Source organism: Heterodontus francisci, chromosome 9 (genome assembly GCF_036365525.1).
Source record: "Heterodontus francisci isolate sHetFra1 chromosome 9, sHetFra1.hap1, whole genome shotgun sequence".
Taxonomy (NCBI): domain Eukaryota; kingdom Metazoa; phylum Chordata; class Chondrichthyes; order Heterodontiformes; family Heterodontidae; genus Heterodontus; species Heterodontus francisci.
In genome coordinates, this window is record NC_090379.1 from 80,922,991 (window position 1) to 80,946,812 (window position 23,822).

At 40.1% G+C, this 23,822-nt stretch overlaps 1 protein-coding gene across 3 annotated transcripts in view; it reads right to left on the minus strand.

Moving 5' to 3' along the window:
- aqr (aquarius intron-binding spliceosomal factor) overlaps nt 1-23,822 on the minus strand; it is an 86,312-nt gene that overhangs the window by 29,795 nt on the left and 32,695 nt on the right. For all 3 annotated transcript variants that reach the window (XM_068039379.1, XM_068039381.1, XM_068039382.1), the window contains exons 11-25: nt 23,066-23,130; nt 22,714-22,830; nt 19,305-19,418; nt 16,101-16,204; nt 14,605-14,707; nt 14,380-14,500; nt 14,118-14,259; nt 12,281-12,459; nt 11,658-11,825; nt 10,874-11,043; nt 9,352-9,593; nt 8,920-9,063; nt 7,155-7,224; nt 6,895-7,005; nt 2,552-2,661 (exon numbers count right to left, since the gene is read on the minus strand). In XM_068039379.1, coding sequence (XP_067895480.1) covers nt 2,552-2,661; nt 6,895-7,005; nt 7,155-7,224; nt 8,920-9,063; nt 9,352-9,593; nt 10,874-11,043; nt 11,658-11,825; nt 12,281-12,459; nt 14,118-14,259; nt 14,380-14,500; nt 14,605-14,707; nt 16,101-16,204; nt 19,305-19,418; nt 22,714-22,830; nt 23,066-23,130 — 1,960 coding nt within the window. The remainder of the gene's footprint in view (nt 1-2,551; nt 2,662-6,894; nt 7,006-7,154; nt 7,225-8,919; nt 9,064-9,351; nt 9,594-10,873; nt 11,044-11,657; nt 11,826-12,280; nt 12,460-14,117; nt 14,260-14,379; nt 14,501-14,604; nt 14,708-16,100; nt 16,205-19,304; nt 19,419-22,713; nt 22,831-23,065; nt 23,131-23,822) is intronic.

Sequence of the window (23,822 nt, forward strand, 5' to 3'; positions counted from 1 at the left end):
CTGCAGCGCCTGTGGAAGAGTTTGTCACTCTAGAATTGGCCTTTATAGCCACTCCAGGCGCTGCTCCACAAACCACTGACCACCTCTAGGCGCTTACCCATTGTCTCTCGAGACAAGGAGGCCAAAAAGGAAAAGGACTTCATTACATATACTGTAGGTATGGTGTCATAGAATTATACAGCACAGAAACAGGCCTTTCGGCCCATTGTGCCCATGCTGGCCATCAAACACGATCTAATCTAATTCCATTTTCCAGCACTTGACCCGTAGCCTTGTATGCTACAGTGTTTCAAGCGCTCATCTAAATACTTCTTAAATGAGTTGTGAGGGATCCTGCCTCTACCACCCCTTCAGGCAGTGTGTTCTAGATTGCAACTACCCTCTGGGTGAAAAGATTTTCCCTCAAATCCCCTCTAAACCTCCTGCCCCTTACCTTAAATCTATGCCCCCTGGTTATTGACACCTCCGCTAAGGGAAAAGGTTTCTTCCTATCTACCCTATCTATGCCACTCATAATTTTGTATACCTCAAACAGGTCTCCCCTCAGCCTTCTCTGCTCTAAGGAAACCAACTCCAGCCTATCCAGTCTCTCTTCATGGCTGAAATGCTCCAGCCCAGGCAACATCCTGGTAAATCTCATTTGCAGCCTCTCCAGTGCAATCACATCCTTCCTATAGTGCGGTGATCAGAACTGTACGCAGTACTCCAGCTGTGGCCGAACTAGCATTTTATATAGCTCCATCATAACCTTCCTGCTTTTATATTCTATGCGTCGGCTAATAAAGGCAAGTATCACATATGCCTTCCTAACCACCTTATCTACCTGTGCTGCTGCTTTCAGTGATCTATGGACAAGTACACCAAGATCCCTCTGACCCTTTGTACTTCCTAGGGTCCTACCATCCATTGTATATTCCCTTGCCTTGTTAGTCCTCCCAAAGTGCATAATCTCACACTTCATTTTTGTGTGTGCTTGTGTCTCTTTTTCTCAGGGATAGCTCATGACACGGGGCGGCACAGTGGTTAGCACTGCAGCCTCACAGCTCCAGCGACCCAGTTTCGGTTCTGGGTACTGCCTGTGCGGAGTTTGCAAGTTCTCCCTGTGACCACGTGGGTTTCCTCCAGGTGCTCCAGTTTCCTCCCACATGCCAAAGACTTGCGGGTTGATAAGTAAATTGGCCACTGTAAAAAATTGCCCCTAGTGTAGGTAGGTGGTAGGAGAATTGAGGGAAACTGGGGATGTGAGAGGGAAAATGGGATTAATGTAGGATTAGTATAAATGGGTGGTTGATGGTCGGTGCAGACTCGGTGGGCCGAATGGCCTGTTTTGGTGCTGTATCTCTCTATGACACCCATTCACCAATCACGGACAGCAGAGCACAGATGCAACAAAGCAGTGCTTCACAAGTTAGACTTAAGATTGGGGACAATCTTACAGTACAAGTTTCAATAATAATTACCATCTCCTGCATGCACCATAGCTTCACCCTTCAAAGAGGCATAAACAACCAATGACCAGAATGGCAAAGCCATACAGGAGTAAAAACCTGAAAATGCCAATGAAGAATTAGCAACAGTACCAACAATGCAGCAAGGAACTCAAGCAACAGGCACTAGTTACAGAAGGCTTCAAATGAATTCTGCAGAAACACCATTTCTTAAAGGGGGTAAACAACATCTTGTGATCAATTTATCACAAGTTGTGGGAGTCAGTTGCCAGCGTTCGCTAGAGCTGGCGGGCAGCCATAAAGACAGGGCTAAAATGTGGCGAGTCGAAGAGACTTAGTAGTTGGCAGGAAAAAAGACACAGGCGCAAGGGGAGAGCCAACTGTGCAACAGCCCCGACAAACAAATTTCTCTGCAGCACCTGTGGAAGAGCCTGTCACTCTAGAATTGGCCTTTATAGCCACTCCAGGCGCTGCTTCACAAACCACTGACCACCTCCAGGCGCGTATCCATTGTCTCTCGAGATAAGGAGGCCCAAAAGAAAGAAAACAACATCTGCCAGATAACTATAGCCTAAAACCATCTTGTCCTGTTTTATGCTGGAACAGAATAGATTGTTATGCTGTTGGCTTGTTTTTCCCCACAGGATATTCAATCCTGATTTAAATTCTAATTCTTCACGACTGTGATGATGGAAATCCTAACCGGATTATTTTTTATATAAACATGAACATGGCAACCAAAACACCAAGTTATCAAAAGTCAAATATACAAAATGAACTCTTGTGAGCACACATAAAAAGTTTTATTCTAGATTATACAAGAGTCTCATTGAAGGCTGCAAAACAAAAATTCCTCTTCCCATTTGCAAAAAGTAACTTTGAAGGCCATTTTCCTAAAATTAGACATGGATATCAAGAAAACGTTTTATGTAGCCTTTATTGCATGGCTTTGCAAGTATATACACCAGTGCTTTGTTTCAGATCCTTTACATTCAAAATTAACAAATACCCTAAATAGGCAGTTAGCAACTTTGGTCAGATTATAATTTGTTCCAGTTTTTTTTTCTCCATCCTATTATTACACACACCTCCCAGCTTCTCACCTGCTAAAATCCTTCTCGGTCTCCAGCTCCTCCTCTCCATGACCCAGACGTAGAAGGTGACGCTCATCAATGTCCAAAGCCATGATCTTCTCAAACAGCTGATTCAATGCCTGTAGATTGACAGTAACAGCCAACTCAGTATTTAGAAATAAGAATAACTTTTGAAAAGAATTAAAACACTTGCTGCAGTATGTGAAAAGGAACTTATTTTGGTAGTATGTCCAGCCAACATGTAATGTTAGCTTGGCTTAAGGATGACTATATCAACTTTGAATTGAATATTTCTAGTTATTAGTCTGGAACATATCTGTCAAATGTTTTGCATCAATTCACTACTAGGCCAAAATTTGAAGAGTATGTATTTTATATGATGAAACCTATGATAAGTAATGTTTCAACAGATGTGCAAGTTCATCTTGGAAGTTAATCTACTGTCTTCTGTATTATTTAGCAGTCAACAGAAAAGGTTCAAACAATTAGAGGTAGATTTCTCCTTCTGAATAGACTTTTTCTTCCTTATGTCCTCCATTTTAAATTTATTTTGTTCAATTTCTATCATATTAAGAATTAATAAGTTATCCTCTTAAAAGTCATTCGCACAGTTCATTTTTTTGTTTTTGCAAGATCTGTTCATTGGATTGTTTTGCTGTTTTGGGGGTTGCCAATTTCTTTCTCCCTCCTCCATTTTGGACTGGGTTGTTTCTTAGAAATTCTGACAGGTTTCCTCAAGTTTCAGTACAGTTCAGATGATGCTAGAGACTTCAAAGAGGTATTGCTAAAAATACCCTCAGTTATATATTAACTGCTAGTCAAACTACATTCGGATTCTTCACCTGCCTTTGATTTGGTGTTTGACTGGTACGGTACAATCAACTTCCACCGAAGTTTACTTAAAATTAGCCCTTTGCGTGTCCAAAGTTTTCTACACATTCTCCCTTCAGGCAATCTGATTTTAAAAAAAATCCTTTGCTGTTTACAAAATCTTTCATGTACCACTGGGCGTGTGGTTATAACGTGACAATGTACAAAGTGTCAAGGAACTAGCATATTGTTGAAGTCTTAGCAAAAAGTTTTGATGGGGCTTTGTCACATTATGTCCTTGGCTGTCCAGTATGCTGTTTTTAGTTCCTCTGCCTCAGCTATCATGCTTGGGTTGAGCCAAGTTCGCCTTGCTAAGGACTTAACAATTGCTCACAATGCCTCCACAATCCCTTTTATTTTAGTAGCTGAAGTACTTGGCAAAGTTTAAAGGTTAGTCAAATAGCGATGAGCTTAAGATGATAATTGCAGAAATCCAACTGATGAATTAACCATTTAGAAACTCAACTTTTACCCAATTAGAGGCATACAACATGGCTTTGCCTTTCATCTGTAACTTATTTCAGCACTCAATAAATGAGCCTCAAGGATTATAACACTGTCTTTAAATGAAGTATAATTCTGTGTAAAAGGAACTATATAATATCTTTCATTAGCTACTTGTGCAAACCAGTTCTGATCTTAAAGTATACTAGAAAGGGACCAGCTTCGAAAGGTTTTACTCAGTATGTCATTTGTGGAAAGCAGGTCACAAACCATAGCAAGTGCACTGTTATGAAGGCACGCAATCCTAGCATTGTTTCTTGTTCAATCATCTGCTAAAATGTAACTATAAGTGTAGTAACTGTTGGATCCCAATAGAATTAAAACTTAGTTTTAAATAGCCAATGGTCACTGATCCATTCAGCACTAAAGAACTTTTTTTCAAAAATATGTCTTTCTCCTTGAAAGCAATTGTAAATTTCTAGCAATTTTTTAAACTTAAAAATCAGTCATAAATGTTGAGAAACTAAACATTGTTCAAGTCATATGACATGAAACAGTCTTGGTTTATGTATTAAGTTTAATGCTGAAATGCTACCATCACTAAAGATGTATGATCTTTCAGTTCTCAAACAGCTTACCAATTGGTTTGTTTAGAACGCAAGGGCTGAAATTATTGGTAAAAATGTAAAACCCTGTAGGCAACAAAAGTGAAAGCTGGCCACGCTGAGAAGCTTTATGCTACAAATTAAAAGGTGCATGCATTGCCCTCACCAAGGACAAAGTTGTACTTCAATGGCAAGTGAATATATCTGCAGTGGAGTATTGTGTGAAAACATTATGACTGAAAACTAGCATTAAAAACCAACCCAAATGCCAAAAGCCACAGTGGGAACCATTTTCTTGGACTCCAATTAAAATGGTTCTATCGTGTGCTGCCTTTTCATTATTGATTATTGTTTTCAGCAGTAAGTGTTTTGCATTGCAAATCTTCTTTCTTTGGCCTTCTTATCTCAAGAGACAATGGGCAAACGCCTGGAGGTGGTCAGTGGTGTGTGGAGCAGCACCTGGAGTGGCTATAAAGGCCAATTCTAGAGTGACAGGCTCTTCCATAGGTGCTGCAGAAAAATGTGTTTGTCGGGGCTGTTACACAGTTGGCTCTCCCCTTACGCCTCTGTCTTTTTTCCTGCCAACTACTAAGTCTCTTCGACTCGCCACACTTTAGCCCCGGCTTTATGGCTGCCCGCCAGCTCTGGCGAACGCTGGCAACTGACTCCCATGACTTGTGATCAATGTTACAGGACTTCATGTCGCGTTTGCAGACGTCTTTAAAGCGGAGACATGGACGGCCGGTGGGTCTGATACCAGTGGCGAGCTCGCTGTACAATGTGTCCATGGGGATCCTGCCATCTTCCATGCGGCTCACATGGCCAAGCATTGCAAATAATCTGCTTCTAAAGCATCCAACATGTGGAATGCTAATCATCCAAAAGAAAATAAAATCCAAGATGCTTGGATCAACCATATTTCACTCTTGGAATGAAAGCAATTCTTTTTGCTCTGAGAAATTTAACTATAAAAATCAACATTTAATTTATTCTGGAAAAATGACAGCATTGTAGTATGATTTAGTATTGGTTTTGAAATATCACTGCCAAGGTAAATTTATTCAAGTCAATAGCTGTATTTCCTGCATTCTTAAGTGGCTTGCTGCCAATGATGCAGCTGCTGCAATCGGTTTACCTTACTGTAACATGGCTGGAGTTTCTAGCATCCAAAATTAGCCTCTCTGATCAATTAACATTCAGGCTGCTGATGCATTTCGCATATACAGCATGGACTAATTGATCACTGTAATAAAAAAATGGCAGCTTTACCAAATATGTATTTTTTTTTAAAGTGAGAAACCTCAATGAAGAGTCCGATGCCAGTGTAAAACAACACCAAGACTAAAAAGAATAAGAAATAAAGTATAAAGTGGAGAGGAGATGCCAATCTTGGGTTTTTAAACACAGACATTATTAAAAAGGAATACTAGGAAGGAAACAAGCTTTGCCATCTTGGGAAAGATCGAGTAAGTGGCTACAATGAAACTTTACTTCAATACAGGTTAAAAGGTCACAGCACACATTTCTGCATCATGCCTTATTCTCGTCACATCACAGAAACTAATTATTAATCAGCAAGATCTTCAGTGCAGAACTAAAATAGGTATTAAAAGAAGTGTATAAGTAGAGCTTGGGCACTCATTTCAAAGAACATTCAGTACATGATCAGGAAAGATCATACTGATTAACAATATTATTTTACAGCATTGAGCGGCAGTCAAAATTGTAGTTACTAACACATTTCTAAACTGCATTTCTAAACCAGAGACTTCAAATGTGTTGAGTACTGTCATGTATTGTTTGAGAACTATTTTTGAATGTAGTTCTGACTGATGACAGCCTCTTTGCATTGTTGGCCATAAATGCAGGCTTCATCTGTGCCCTCTGGAATTTGACTGATCCACAAAAACAGCTCAGATTTGGCAAGGTGACCACCTCACTTACTAAAGCCTAAGGACAGTTGACGTTTGATTCAAAAGAAAAATTATCACATTGATACAGCTGAGGGTGCGCTTCTGAGAATAGGATTAGGCATGTTGTTTGGGAAGAGGAGAATACACTTTACTATGCCTGGTTGTGTTATTCCTGACCAAGGGATTGTCAATGCTGACACCTAATGGTCAAAATGGAAAAAGTGTATTCATAAGGATAAACATTCAAACATCCCCTTCCCCCACCCAAAAGTTAAAATCAATGATTTTTTTTTAATAAGTCAATGTTGGGACCATTGGGTTAAATCCACAAAAAACCACAAATGAAAAATTTTCTTTGAGGGATCATTCACCTTCTCAGGGCATTCCACATGTAACTGGACTTCAACAACTAGTTTTACTGAGGCCTATGCTACATATAACATGAATATTAAAATAATTCAACCTGACAGAATATGACCCAAACTAGTGGATAAAGTTAAGAAACTTATCGTTGATATACCTGGTTGGAGTGGGTCACAATGAGAGTCCTCTGCTCTGGGAAGTTGTGATACAGGTTGGAAATTATCTGTACAGCCACATCAGTTTTTCCTGTACCTGGTGGCCCGACCACCTATAATAAATAATAGTAATAAAGAAGCAATAAAAGAAGTAATAAAAGGAAAAAATGAGAGCAACATTAAACATAGCAAGTGTTCGTGGGCTAAAATTAGGAAAAAAATTTGAGGAAGTAAAAGCTAAATTGTTTCCAAATTTTCTTACCATTGTTAGGCCTGGCTGCATACCAGCCCGAATTGCTTCTATCTGTGTAGTTGTGAATTGAATTGTGTTTCTGCAATTAAAACCCAAGTGTGGTTATACATGAGAATAAGCTTATAGGCAACATGCATATTTCAGTCAAAATAAAAAAAAAAAAAATATTTTGCTTTATGAGCTGATCGTCCAACATTCAGGGCTCAATTCCCTTGATTACCTTATCATCTACATTTCAAGACTTCCCACATCTCAAGATAACCTTTCATTGTAAAATAGTCGTCTGCCTCCCACAGCCGTTCCATGGCTATCATGTTGCTATTTCTTTGCTAATGCCATCACTGTTATTAACAAAAACTATTTTTAAAACTCAACTGTCTGAAATGTTTCTTTCCACCCTATGATAGCTTAGACTTCTTAATACAGTTGACTGCTGATAAGGTAAATTCCACTTGTCCAAAGTAGCGGCTGACCTTAAACAGGGATATGATCCTGTCTTGGGGGCTGTTATGGTTTTCACTCAGAGTTTACCAACTACCTATGCATAACCTGACACATGACTGCATACTATCACAGTTCTAGTAACATATAGTCCAGTTAGAACCTGTTTCCAGTGGTAAAGACCACTTCAAATTAATACGGAACACATTTCCTTGCCAAAGTATCAAGTAACATGCTCATAAAAATGTGCCCAAGACAGTGCAACAGCCATAATATTCTGCAATTCTTTTTTTTTTTAAAAGATGGCTGCACACTGTCCAAAATTCCACCCTTAACCAACATCAATAAAAAGAGATCAACTAGTCATTCACCTTACTGCTGTTTGTAGAACCTACTTGCACACAAAATAACTGCTGAATTTACCCACATAATATTAAGTGCACAACGTAGCTCATTCGATGTGAAGGATTTCAGGACATTTTCGTGAGACTTCATAAGACAATGTATAAATGCAAGTTCTTTCTTTTCTATCACTTCCTTCTATTTTAGTCTAATCAAAGCACCCTTCTCATACCAATGTATTATTTCCCTTGCAAAATCATTTCCCTACTCACTCCAAGCCTGTGTTTTAAAATAACAGGAAGTTTAAGCAGCCATCAAGACGTGCTGAATGAATATGCGCCCCGCTTAAAGTATTCGCTGATGTGCCTTCCTCATTGTGACCCAAATTCAGATGCTGACAATTCTCCCTTGACCAACTCCTGGGAACAGAACTGGTAGGGTTTGAAGCATCCAGTGCCTGAGCAGATCAGAAATAGGGGTCCAAATTTTTAGGCCCCGATGGAGGCAGACATGGAATTTCAAGATTCTCCCAGCACAGTGGTGGCCTAGCTGCTAAGGCCTTTTTAAAATTTAAGATTTAAAGAAGTTGGAGAGAGGGAACCTCCGTCTTGGGGCACCCTCTCCCTCACTTACCTGTAAAAGCATCCTGCTGCTTCTTCAGTGCTGGAGAGCCTCCTATTGGCCCTCCAGCTTTGTGAGCCCACCTGCCTCCTCAATTGGGCGGCGAGCTTACCCTTTGGCCATTAACTGGCCAATTCGGGGTAAAATCACAGGTGAGTGACTGTTCCTCGCACAGTGCGGACTACTGACCCCCATTGGAGCTTTACGGCGGAATCCTGAGTGAAATGGCACCCCTCGGTGTGAATGGCATATGCAATTTATTGAACATGGATAGCAGGGCCGAGTAAATCTAACTGGTTAGAAGCCAAAATAGCCAAATTGAGTCAGCACATAAATAGTTAAATTATATAAGAAGCTGCTTCGCCTTTACCTCTTGGGCTGGTTGTATGGATAAGGTCCTCTGTTTGGAATCACATGAGGTTCAACAATTAAAGTTTGAATCTCTTCCTTCCCTCCGTCATGATCATCCCCTTTTCGTTTTTTTCCTTTTCCATAATGTACAGGGAATGTGATCCTAAAGTTTAGGGCGGGAGGCAAGTTCTCATATTGGTCATGACAAAAGTATTTCATATTTTTCTCATTAACTGGAACAATAATCTTTGTGCCATTAACATTATTCTACTAATATCATTCAGCATTATAATGACTTCATGCTGTACAACTCGACATACAATGTAACACTGTAAAAGGTGATAACCTGCACCAAATAATTTATCAAAAAACTCAGATATTAATATTTACGGGTATGAAATGTGAAACCATTTTATTTTATGTAAAGGTTGAACATATGAATTTATATCACCTGAAGGGAGGCTTCTGTAGAGCAGGGTTCTCGACTGTTGTTTTAATAGCATATCCAGGAAAACTAGCTTTCAGGTGTACAATAGAGAGGAAGGTGTCATTCAGGTCCAGTGTGGCAATCTGATTTGGCATTTTAGAATAATGAGCACTTCCTGGGTCTCCATATCCTAGGATAATGTCATGAAGCCAGTCAGGGACGACACACTCGGTGTTCATTAGATTCCGGATAGTCTCAAGCACAGCCTGAGGATGAAATTAATTTGAAAAATGTCACTCCAAATGAAAGCTACCACAGTGAAGTACTGTAAAATAAAACTCTTACTTAAAGGTGAATTATATAGAGAATCTTTGCTGCCTCTGAGCATCAATTCAACACGCAAAGGGCAACTGGAAAATGTCAGTAAGTGTACAGATAGCCATATAACATTTAGGGACTATGAGGAAATTCCACAGACTATGCTTACTATAATAGGCACACAGTTGTTTAATTTTGAAGTTCTAGGGGATCAGTGATTGAAGAGAAGAGAGTTGGGTAGCAGTTAAACTGAAGTCGAATGAAAACAGAAAATGTTGGAAATTCCCTATGGAGAGAGAAACAGAGTTAACATTTCAGGTCAATGACCTTTCGATAGAACTCTGATGAAAAGTAATCGACGTGAAACATCAACTCTGCTTCTCCACAGATGGTGCCCGACTTGTTGAGTGTTTCCAACATTTTCTGGTTTTATTTCAGATTTTCATCAGCCGCAGTATTTTTTTTTTTGTGTTGAACTGAAGTGGTCTGCTCTGATGACTATTTCAGAGCAGATCTTTGATATAATGTGCTTCGAACAAAATTAACAGCAGAATCAAGACTTCCAGAGGCCATTGGTTTCCAATCTGATTTAGGGTGAATATTTGAAATATAAATATTTACATATATTACATATGTAAAGTCACTGCTAAACTTGATCAACATTGAGACAGCGTCAGTGTTAAAGGAGGCAATTTTTGGCCCTTTGTGACCATCAATACCTAAGTTAAGAATTCTGAACAGATACATTATTTAAGGTCCAACACAAAGGTTACCGTGTTTTCTTAAACAGACATAACCATATTACTAATTTACTCTCGAGGTTACAAAGTGTATTCCATTGTGAAATTAAGAGGCGTTGAATGTGAATCAGTGTTTTCAGGTAGTAAATAGTGTAACTTTTAAAAAATTCATTCTGAGGATGTGGAAGGCCATTATTTATTACCCATCTCTAGCTGCTTTGAGAGCCCCTGTTGTGGTCGACCTTCTTCTTAAACTGCTAGTGGTTTGATATAACTGGTTTGACAAGCCACTTAGTTAAGAGTCAACCACATTGGTATGGGACTGGAGTCATTATACCTTCCCTAAAGGACATCAGTGAGTTGGGTTTTGATGATATAATAGATTTATGGTTGGACTTTTACGCTTTTTAAAACTGAATTCAAATTCTCAAAATGCCATGGTGAGATTTAAAGACAGAATACTGTATTTCTACAAGTTGCATTTTCACCTTAAAATTATTTTCCTTAGGCTTTCTTCTCATGATAATATTGAAGGTCTCATAGACATCTTCAGCCCCATTCTGAATGGAGAAGCTCATGTCCTGCTGATATTGGTTGGGATCCAGCCATACTCGGTAGGTTCGTGAATCTCCCTTCAGCTTTGGTTTAGGTTCAGGACCTGTGCAAGGAGAAAAAAGTAATCAGTGTGATTGACATTAGCACACAGTAATATACTACCAGAGCTATAAAATATATATACTTGCTGAACTGGAAACAACTACCTCAACAGATCCTTTTATATCCTCAGGACATCTGAAAATGCTTCACAGCCAGGAAGTACTTTTGAAGTGTAGTCATTTTTTTTTTTAAAGACAAACACAGAAGCCAATTTGCATATAGCAAGCTCCAACAAACAGGAGATAAATGATTAGGTAATCTCTCTTAGTCATATTAGACAGATGATTGCTGGCTAGTACACTGGGAGAAACTCCTTGCTCCTCTTTGAAGAGTGCCATGGGTTTTTTTTAGGTCTCGCTGAACAGACAGACTGTGTTGGTTTAACATCTCATCTGAAAGACATCTCCAATTATGCAGCACTCCTCAGAAATGCAATGAAATATCAAGCAAGATTCAGTGCTTGAGTTCTGGAGTAGGGTTTGAACCCGGAATCCTCTCGACTCAGGCGAGAATGCTCGCAACTGAACCAAAATGAAACAATGTAAAGCGTATTATTCGTGCTGAATATACATACATGCTTATTCTTTTTTTAAAAAAATGAGCCTTTTACTATACCTTCTTCAATGACCCGTCCCTTCTCATCCAGCATGCCTTGAATTTCACATCCTCGCACAAACAAAAGCCCATACTGCTCTGCAAATGGTTGCTTCCGATCAAACTTTGTGCCATAAGCCAACACTGGTCGAACAGTTATAAGGAAGCATACATCGTGTTTGCGAAGTGCTACAGAATTGAAAATGCAACATATAAACCCAGAAAACAAAAAATACATACAACCCTGTTTTTTGATTTCACCAAACACTCATCACAAACACTGTGGCTATTTGGAACAGTTAGATTTGCTCTGTTCAATGTAAAACATTTTAGTTGAACAATTCTGCCCAAAATCAGGTCAGCGATATCTACACACATTCAAGCAAAGTGTATCTAGTTAAATAAGTACATGGAATCTTTGAAGCATTTCGCACAATGTAATTTTAGGCTCTCTTTTTCTTTTAAATTTATGTGGACGATTCAAATCAATTTTTCAGTATCTGGATTGTCTTCAGATTCATGATTTCTTTCCATTTGGTGATTGGAAGAGAGAATTTACAATATCCTCAAAAAAAACTGCAAAAAAAAAAAGAGAACAATACTCTTTATACCCGTTGCAAAATAATTCAAGTGCCTGGAGTTACCTTCCCATTCCTCTCTGATTTGATATCGAACGTTTAAGTTGATGGTTACATCTGCACGGACTCTTGCCGGCCAGTTCTCACCAATGTTGGGTTTTGCTACTTCAACAATGGAGAAAGTGACAATGGGCTGTGCCATTCGAGCCCAGCCACCAAATACAACTCCTCCATACTCCCCCTGCCTATGAAGTTATTAAACAAATTAATGATCCAATCAAAATGGAGTAAGTCAATGATCTGACATGAATCACAATAAAATAGTCTCATAAAAACATTATACAGTTAAAATATTAAATTGTTTTCAATAACAATGGGCAACAAAAATGGCTTCAGAAACTGTTGTGATCCCAGCTTTATCTTAGAATACCGATGTAAAAATACACTTTAAAAGATGACAGGAGTGAAAGATTTGAACACATTTTTTCAAAATTGTAATCCAATGAGAAGAAAATTACTGGCATCAAAAAAGTTTTTTTCGAAACAAACAGTACGTAATAGTAGAGGTAGTTGATTTAGATATACTTTAAACACTGGAATAGTTGTAGAAGATAAAAAATTGCTTTCATTGCACTTCAGCCACAATAATGTTTATAAAGGTAAAATATTAATTTCAAAAAAGGTTTGGTAAATATAGAGAAAAGAAGCCTCAACTCCTTAAGAATGTTTTAAAGTAAATCTCTTGCAGTTTCCACTCTGGACTGGAGTGGACTGGACAGTGCAACTCCCCCACCCTCTGTAGCCTGAACTGGGAAGCCTAATTCCCCCTTTGCTGACCAGTGAGCTGGGCAGTGCACTGTGTCATCAGTTAATGAGGGGAGTATCACTTCTTTATTATGGTCGGCTGTTTGTAAGCTATTAAATAAACAAGTTATGCTGCACATATATATATAGGGCTGAATTTTACCAGCCCCTCGACGCTGTGGGTCGCGGCTGGGGAGGGGGTGCCTGTAAAAATCTGCGGGGGAGGCCCGCCTCGTCCCCCGGCGTCGAGCGAGCCTGCCGTATATTACTGGTGGCGGGGGGACCTCGGTGCAGCCCCCCCGCCGCCTGGTGGCGGAGCCTTCATCTAAATATTCAAATGAACAATAATGAAATTTAAAATTAACTTACCTGCAGATGGCGGCCGTCCCATGCCAATTTTACGGCCGCCAACGCAACTCATGTGCCTTCGGAACTCCAAACGGAGTTCTGAGGCGAGAACCTGGTGGAGAGGGCAGAGGAATAAAATTTTCAGGGTGGTGGCGGGGGGAGAAATGGCAAAAACGAACACGATTGGGTGGGAAGATGGTGGGAAGGGGTTGAAGGTTAAAGAAAAGAAAGTTCGGGGGGCAAGGTTATGATGGAAACTTAAATTTTTTGGGGGGGCATAGGTCAAATAATACACTGATTATTCATTGAGAGGGTGGCAGAGAGGATTTGAAGTGTGCATAACATTTTAGTGCAATCTATTACAGAATCTGTCACTTTAAACATTGAAATGTAAGTGAAGGGCTTGAAGCCCTTTAAGAATGGCGGCGGCGCCTACGAGGTGGCGCCAGACGCTGTTGCTGGGGATGCAGTGGCCGTCCCCTCTACATCATTACTGACAGCGGCCACTCCGCCCCCTCCATTTAAATGAGCCCCCGCGCGTAATATCGCAGGGGGCTGTTCAGCGGAACTTCCACGTCAGAAGGCCGCAGACTTCACAGCACGGTGCACTAATAAAATTCAGCCCATATATGCACATTTAGATTAAAAAGAAATGCAACCTAAAGACTTAAAATATTAGAAAATACAGATATAGAAAGAAAAAAAATATATTTATAAACAGAATAGTGCAATCATGCACATTACTACCTACCATGGCTTAAGTCTGCTGACTGCATCCTCCACATCCTGTCTAATTTCATATGTGGACTCCAGACGAAAGAGATTAAAATTCCTCAATAGGTAGTCATGAAGTGTCAAGAACTGTAAATTCAGTTTAGGTAAAGCAAGGCAGCCTGATGCAACAAAAAAATATACAAGTACAAAATCTGTCTGACAAAGCATAGATTTTTAAACCAAACATGCCCCAGCAATGTCTTAAAAAAATTGCTCACAAGTCTAAATATATATCACACCTTCTCCAGAGTAATATTCTGTTGGTACAATGTTTTCATCCCAGATAATTTTTTCTGTGGGGTAAAGTGGCATCTCATTTAATTGTTGAATTTGGGATGTTCGGCGTTCATGTCGGGACACCTGTAAGAGTAAAGAAAATACAACTTTAAATTAGTAACAACTTTCTGCTTTAAAAAATGCTTCAATATTATGTGAACTAATAACTTCTTCACTTCAATACCTACCAACATCTCCAAGAGAAATTCCTTTTCATAACAAGTATTCTCTACTTCAGGCAGGGTTGACAGAAGACAAAGGTATGATGCCACTTTGTGGAGCGTGTTGGGGCTGCAAATGGAAAACAAGACTAATTTAGCGTTTTATTTCTGCTTGTGGGTCTTCACATAAGTTATCCTCCTAAGTATTTAGAAGGAAAAAGTTATGGAAAATAGAAGGAAGTTGAAAAGTTGAGTCTCAATAAATTCTTTTGGGACAAGATGAACTGAGCAGTGGTTAGAATGTGGAACTTAGTTACTACATGGAGTAGTTGAGACAAATCGTATGTGTGATGGAAATCACACCTGCCAAATGGAAACATATTAATTTTGTCATTAGGGACACTACTTGAACCTTCTTTTTGACTGGACATTGCACATAACTTGTCTTAAAAAAATGGAGCTGAACAGTTGAAAACATGGTTGCACATTTGCATTTTGAGAGACACTTGAACAGAGAGACAATAGGAGTGTTCACTGATTCAATTAACAAGATGGGTCTGGGCAATAGTGATAATCAACCTTCTTTGTCTGTATAAGAGCCAGAACTCTAACTCCCACCAAGTGTGTCTGAAAAGCTATCAAATCAATAACCCTCCCAGAAGCTGCTGTTTGACACAGATGGTCACATGACCTACCTGCCAGCCAGACTGGGGTCTTTTTGAATTGTGCCACACAGTAAGGACTGACTGCAATTTGAACAGAAAGGAAAAGGAAGGTCTCCCTCTCTCTCTCCAGCAAAGTCACAGGAAAGCCATGGTGGCAGATTTTACACTTCAAGACTACAGACCTAGCATATTTTCGGCCTTCTGGTACCAGAGAAGCAAGCTTGAAATTGTGCACCGGGCCCCAGTGAGAACTCCAAGGTCTTAACTTCAATTGAGGACATTGTCATCCAGTAACTGAATTCCATTCATTACAAACTCTACTTCAACCACCCCCTGCCCCAATTCTTTCTCCCCCTCTGTATCTATTTGTGTGTATATCTCATATGCATGCTAGCATGGCTGTGTCGCATATTTTAGTAATCTTAACCGAGTTAGAGTGATAAAGCTAATAAACTTACATCGTTCTTGGTTAAACTTATGAAAACCTATCTGATTGTTTCATTGGCAACTACAATTAGAGTGCAGCGAGCAAAGGCTCACTGAGGTGGTAAGCTAAAATCACTGTGTTTTAAAAGATAAACCCTGTTACGGCCAAATCAGGAAAGGGCAAGAGGGGAGCCTGGGACCCCTTCTTCATCCTGTCGTAACACAGAGATGCATTAAAGTGGAAGCTAAATGTGGAAGAAAGAATAGAATAATATATTTTATACTTTGAGATAAAGTAAGATGGGAGGAAGCTGGTGTGTAGCATAAATACCAGCATAGACTGGCTGGGCCTGTTTCTGTATTGTAAGTAATATGTGAACTCAACCCGTGCAGAAACAGTACTAACCATATGGAGGAAAAAAAAACACTTGCCTAAGTGATCCAAAGTGCGTTACTAGAGATTCTCGAGTATCAACAGCTGCGACATTAGACAAAGCAAAATCATGTAGTTCTGGAAAGTGTGCAAATGCTGCTCTCTGCAATGAAAATCAGGTACAGTCTAGTCAAATTTATGCAATCAGATTATCTACTGAATACCTAACATACCAATGATCAAGTAGCAATGAGAACAAAATTCTTCAAGTCAGAGGGTTAAGATTGTTACACGTTAAACTTGAGACAGTCTTCTTTTGAAATGTCCTCCAGTGCAGTCCAAACCCGCGACCTCTACCAACTAGAAGGACAAGGGCAGCAAATACATGGGAACACCATCACCTGCAAGTTCCACTCCAAATCACACACCATCCTGACTTGGAACTGTATCGCCGTTCCTTCACTGTCGCTGGGTCAAAATCCTGGAACTCCCTTCCTAACAGCACTGTGGGTATACCTACCCCAAATGGACTGCAGCGGTTCAAGAAGGCAGCTCACCACCACCTTCTCAAGGGCAATTAGGGATGGGCAATAAATGCTGACCCAGCCAGCGACACCCACATCCCAGGAATGAATAATTAAAAAAAAAGAATACATTGACATTTCAAAGATGAGGAAATTGCTAATATAGCTAACTTAAGCTAAAAGTATGAAAATCCCTGGGTAGTTTGGTATATTGTTGGCTTTCTGACACCAAGAAAAGTATAATGCCCCAACCATAGCTAACTGAAGTTAATTATGACATCTAAATTCAGGTCAAAAATAAATACCACAGAATTTTGCCTATTTAAAGCATATTGGAGCTCTGATTCCACCACAGGAGATTCTAAATAAAGGCCCTGAATTTAAACATGCTCAATAATACAAAAAATTCTAGCTAAGTAAATGCTGTTGCAGAAATATTTGGAAAAGTGGAAGTATGCTTAAATCTTGACTTTTATGATTCTGCTTACCAAGAACATAGTAAAACGTCCCATGGCACTTCATAGGAACATTACCAAACATAAAGAGATAGTAGAGCAGCGAAGAGGTAGGTTTTAAGGAGTGTGTCTTAAAGGAAGAGAGAGGGGTAGAAAGCTGCAGAGGTTTAGGGAGAGAATTCCAGAACTTGGGGCTTAAGCAGCTGAAGGCATGGCCAACAATGGAGGAGCAATTAAAATCAAGTATGTCAAGAGGCCAGAATTGGAGCTGTGCATATATGTCAAGGGTTTGTGGGACTGGAGTTGATTATAGAGATAGGTAGGGGTGAGGCCATGGAGGGATTTGAAAACAAAGATGAGAATTTTAAAATTGAGACTTTGCTTAACTGGGAGCCAATGCAGGTCAGCAAGCACAGGGGTGAAAGGGAGCTGGTGAGTTAGGACACAGGCAGCAGAGATTTGGATAACCTCAGGTTCTGGAGGGTAGAACGTGGGACACCACCCAGGAGTCCATTAGAATAGTCAAGTCTACAGACATGGATGAGAGTTTCAACAGCGGATGAGCTGAAGCAGGGGTGGAGTTGGACGATATTACAGTGTTGGAAATAGGTAGTCTGAATGATGGCATGGATATATGGTTGGAAGCTCATCTTGGGTCAGGTTCAGCCTCACAGTTGCCAGGGAGATGGATGGAGCCATAGGCCAGGGAGCAGATTTTGCGGCAGGGACCGATAATGGCTTCAGTCTTCCCGATATTTAGTTGGAGGAAATTTCTGCTCATCCAATACTGGATGTCAGACAAGTAGTCTGCCAAATTAGAGACAGTGGAGGGGTTGAGAGAGGTGTTGGCGAGGTACAGCCTTATGTCATCAGCATACATTTAGAAACTGACATTGTTGCTAAGGGGCAGCATGTAGATGAGAAGTAGGAGAGAGCCAAGGTTAGTTCCTTGTAGGCACCAGAGATAACAGTGCAGGACTGGGAAGAGAAGCCATTACTGGTGATTCTCTGGCTACGAATGGCTGTTGGATGAGAAAGGAACCAGGCGAGTGCAGTCCCATCCAGCTGGATGACAGTGGAAAGGCATTGGAGGAGGATGCTGTGATCAACCATTTCAAAGGCTGCAGACAAGATGAGGAGAGATAGTTTACTTTGACAATCCCTCATTCCTTCCCAGTCAGTGCCAAGAATGGTAATATAGAGCACCCTCTCCAGACAGGTAATGATCATGTCATTTCTGAATGACCTTTCATACTTTAATCACCACATTAATATTTCGCTATAAAATAAACAGAGAGGAGATGAGGTGATGTTATGATCTGGAATTCACTGCCTGAAAGGATGGTGGAAGCAGATTCAATACCAACTTTCTAAATGGAGCTGAATATATACTTGAAGAGGAAACATTTGTAGGGCCATTCGGAAAAAAGGAGGGGTGCTGCACTTCTTGGATGGCTCTTTCAAAGAGCCAGCACAGGCATGATAGAATTATACAACACAGAAGGAGGCCATTTAACTTATGATTCTGTGTGTGAGGAAGGGGAAGAAAAAGGGAAAGAAATTTGCAGGAGAAATCCTGTTCAACTCAAAAGAATGTTATTTAAGATTCATTTAATGACAAAACCAGATTTCTTCTTGCAGAATAATTCAAAACTAGGTGGAAACGCACTAGTTATTTAATTTTCTAACTCAACAATGCCAGAAGGATTTTAAACAATGCATGTTCAAAATTCAAAGCTTTGCTACAGGATCTTGGCACAAGTTAGTTATTCTTGGTAAAAATGTAGAACTGCACTTAAATTGCTGTATATTTTCCAGTGGAAAATTTGCAAATTGGAAAGGGTATTGTGTTTCACAGATTGGAATGGAAATCTTTGTTTTCCCTTAAGACAATCAGCTCAATTAGACCAACTTAATATTAAAGTTTAATTATGTGCAAGATTTTTTTTCTTTCAAGCTACAAAATATAGCTAAGGACAGCAAAATATCAACATTTAATGCACTGAAAAAAATGCCTGGTAATTAATATCTGGCTTTTGGACAAGAGTTTTATTGCAGTAACTTAAAACTTCTCAAAAATCTATATGTATGTTTCTACTTCCAAAGACTAGTTAGAATCTGTGATAAATATTATGAATTTATAAAAGTTGTATATTGATGAATGCTTAAATATCTTATTCACTACAGAACAGCATAAGTACTGATTAATATCTTACCATCTTGTGAGTGAAAAAATGTAAGTAAACACGATCTTGCAATGAAGACCCAACAAAAGAAAACTTACCTGGAGAGAGGTGATGCGATCATAATGGATTGTAGTCATCTCATTCTCGGTCAGAGCATTTCCAGTCTGATCATTAATTTCAAAACCAGTGTAGAACTTCAACATTTCTAACAGCTACAAATAAGCAGATGGATAAGTCAAAAGCCTTACAATATTCCCGCAAGGTTCAAATTCAATGAGATAAGATGTGAAGTGAAACTGGTTGAGCAGCCAAGTCAATTCAATTGGATCTAATGCATGATCACAGAGTAGAGACCAAAAACAAGGCAGGCATGTGTCAAACCCAAAGTGATCTGCACAAAAGCAGATTGGGTTGGATTTTATGCTGGAGGCAGGGCTCCCGGCGCCGGGCTGAAAAGGCGGAGAGCCCTGCCTCCGCCTTTTCATGCAACCCCACCAGCCCAGGAGCAATCCTTGGTCTTTTTAAATCAAAGTTTCAGTGGACAGGCTCCACGGCCTTTTAAGGACTGGGATCCTGCCTCCAAGATCTGCCGGCCAATCAGAGGGCCAGCAACTCAACAGGATCAGCAATGCCACCGGGAACAGTGGCCACTGCTGGCACTGCAAAGGCCTCAGACCCAGGCCCAGCACTGGAATCCCAGAACAGAGGTAGATGAGGCGGGGTCGCTGGGGCCAGTGCAGAAGGTCTCGTGGGGGGGGTCATGCAGTCCAGGGGTCCTGGGAGGTAAAGTGGTTCTCAGTGAGAGTCCTTCATGGGCCATGAATTGCCCACGAAGCAGGGACCACTGCACCCATCAAGCCCACAGGGAGGGTGCCCCTATTTACAAGGACTCCGCACAGCGGAGCCACCCTCCGCAGTCGTTAAGATTCTAGTGGCGCTTGGAAGAGGCCCTTAATTGTCTGTTAATAGGCCACTTAAGGGCTTCAGTTGACTTCTGGGCAGGAAGGCTGTAGTTGGCCTATCCCACCCCTGGGAAGATCATTTGGCAACAGGGAGGCGACGGGCACTCTTCCCCAAACACCCCCCCACCCCCATCTCAGGGGACCACACAAAATCCCAGCCATTAGAAATTAAGATTGGCCACAAAAACTTTGTTTACCACTTTCTTGCCTAGTCCTAACATTTGAATTGTGCAGTTAATGAATTACCACTGAAGTAAACGACAGGCAGTTTTCCAGTTTAATAATATTTTGAAGCAAATTCCCAGTGTGACTTTGTGCAATGGGTCACTATTTTGAAATACTTGTGTAAGATCCAGTTACCCAGGCCAATGATAGTTAAGGCACTCACTTTATGTTCTTAATTATTGGGTTTTGCCTTCAATTTAATGTAACAAGATTCTCGAATTAATTAGAAATTTAATTCATTCTAGACTGGACATAGTGGAAAGGTATACAACACAAGAGTACCGTTGCACCTTTGCTGAAAATGGAGCTGCCGACCACCTAAACAAAACTGGACCGGTGGATATTAATTGGGCGCAGGATCCGGCTCAGTAATGATGCCCTATGTGGCCAAAGAGCCTGAAAACACTTACTGCAACTTAAGCCAGAGCTGCCCAAACTGTTGTCTCTGTGGGCCACACAGTTGTGCACCATGGACCCGAGGAGGTCGGTGGGGAGGGGGAAGGTGGATGTAAAGTTTAAATTCATGTAAAATTTGTATTCATCTCAAGATGCTGCTCTTGATGTTCTGATTCTGGATTGAACATCCAACGAGGCAACAGCACTAGGAACAACTCCTTCTAAATCTCTAGGCTCTCAAAATGTGAACTGGTCAAACCAACCAATGTGTAATAAAAGTGCAAATAGGGTTCAGTTGCCTGCACTTCAAGGGATGCACGCGATCCACGGACCACAGGTTGGACAATCCTGACCTAAGCTCACCCATGAATAATGGCCACTTAGGCAAAGTATTAGAAGAGGTGAAATCCCGGAGGATACAGGTGAATCAGCAGTTGAAGGGTGGCAAAACATTTAACAGAAAAACATGTGTAAGCCATTGAGCTGAAGGACTGAAGGATCGATTCTTTGGCAAGATATCACCATTCCACACATCATACTTCAGCCACAGAACAGCCAGCAATGGCTCTGCTAATGCTAATCTCTATGAAGGAGTGGGGAAAAAGAGCCTTAACTTAACATTTCCTCTCAACAGTGCAGCTCAGTGGGAACTCACAATCTATGGCCATCTGTTACGACCTCAGTGAGACCTTTAACATTGAAAATACGAATATGAACCCACAGACCAATTTAAAGAATTACGCAACAAGATTTCACATTTTAAGACTTTTATTATAACTAAACTATAAGAAATCTCCAAGGTCATAATCTGAAATGTTAACTCCTTTTCTCTCTCTCCACAGATGCTGCCTGACGGAGTATTTCGAGCATTTTCTGTTTTAGTTGTAAAAGAAATCCCCATTAACTATATAGTACTCTGTAAATAGCAGATATTCCAAATTACAAAGAAATGTGTTTACTTACTAAAAATACTTGAAAATCTCACATCACACTTATACGTTAGTCTTTTCTGATGGCAAAATCTTTTAGGTTAAAAGTTCCAAACCCCTCCCAGTTGCAACGGGTTGGATCTCCCAGACCTTCTCAAAATCAATGTCCTCTTTGCTCCCTTCTCCAAGACTTTCAATCTGGATGCCGTGAATAAGGTGATTCCTGGTGATTCTGTTGGGCTATTACTTCCCAGCAAACTTCAACTTTCAAAACAGGTACCTTTTGCTGTCTCAGGCTTCTGAGAGCAAGTGTTCCCATTTTGCATCTCGAGGCTGTCACCGCTGGTTATCTTCCTTACAGACTGCTCTGAAGCTGCAACTGCTGGGTTCCCTTCTTACAGCCTGCCTGCCTTCAGCAAATCTGTTAAATTTAATCTGACTCAAAAGCCAATAGCTTATTGACCTGTTCCAATATGCAGAGTCCAGAAGTCTGTTTCACAGAGCCACCTGGGCCTTCCATTGTTCCCAGGTATTAACAGTTACTTGTTACATTTGCATCTGCAGAATCACTGACTCCTTGTTTATCACCCAAAAGTTAGGTAGGGTGAAACCCGTTCTTCAGGTGTTACCACTGCATTCTGTTTTTTCAACAAAAAAAAAGTCATTGATCTATGTTCCCTGTTGTCCTGGTAACCAAGATTTCTGTCTTGTCCTTTAGCAGAGTGAATGTGAGCTCACCTGACCTTCTGGCCTCCATCTTAAACTTTAAAAAAATCACAATTTTTAAAACATAATCATGTTACAAAGCACAGCATTCATAACACCATCACAACGCAATCCCACAACCTGTCTCTTTACAGTACAGCAGACTGGAGCATGAATACACTGCATCCCCACGCTGCTCGGATTTCAAAAGGCTTATAGGAAACTATCAGCAGATATTCATTTCCTTCTGTAAGTAAAAGTGGCAGTATTTGGCTGTTGCCATGTCTCACCTGACAGAAAAGCCGCCCCTCCTTCTCCCTCTGGACCAAATTAGATAGATAGCAGTGAGTGACTAGATGAGAATCATCCAGTACAGTGCTGAACCAACGTCGAGTTGGAAGCAGTGCCTTTAAGAAAATGTGTATGATACAAATTAAATAGATCTTGGTTCATTTCAACTAACCATCAAGAAAAAGTTCCTATCTTGTAATCTAAACTGAAATGTACATATTCAAAAATATATAAGCAAATACTCAACTCTATGTCAGTCCAAGAAAACACAAAAGACTATTTTGATTTGTTAACCAAAGCCATTTTAGAATTAATATACACATCCTCTGTGTCAATACAGAAACTACTTACCTCCAAATCTATCATTAGTTCGATAAATCTCTCACAATAATGAACAATATCCATGCTGACTGGCCCTACATATAAGTGAAAAAAACAAGTTAATGTAATAATGCAAAATGTAGATTTTCATCAATAACTCCATATATGCATAAAAGCAAATGTTTCTCAAAAAGGAGCTGCAGGAGTAGCTACATACTTAGGATAAACATAATGCGCATATGGTTAATTGGGGGCTTGAAGGTAGATGGGGGAAAAAAAAAAAGAGTAAAAACAAATTAAACATTTCTTGAATGATATATTGTGAAGATCTTTTGCACAAGATTATTTCCTGAATGTGGAAAAGAGAGTCATGAGAAGTCGAAGAAGTGGCAACAAATGCTGACTCTCAATAAATAGATCTTTAAATGTGGGAGTGCAGATTAAATGCCATAAAAAGGAAATTGAGAACTGAGTTTTATATATGTGAGGATACAAATTAAAAGCAAGGAAGTGATCTTGAATTTGTACAAGACATTGGTCAGACCACACTTGGAATATCATTTGAAGTTCTAGGCATCCCATTATAGGAAGGAGACTAGAATCATGTAAAGCATAAAGATTCATTGAAAGATACCAAAAATGAGAGGCTCCAGTTATAAAAAGATAAGCTTGGAAAGCAGATTGTTTTCACTGGAACAGAGAAGGTTAAGGAGGAACCTAACTAAAGTTTCAAAATGATGATAGGCTTCGAAGGGGTAAATAGTGAGATTATTTCCACTGGTTGTTG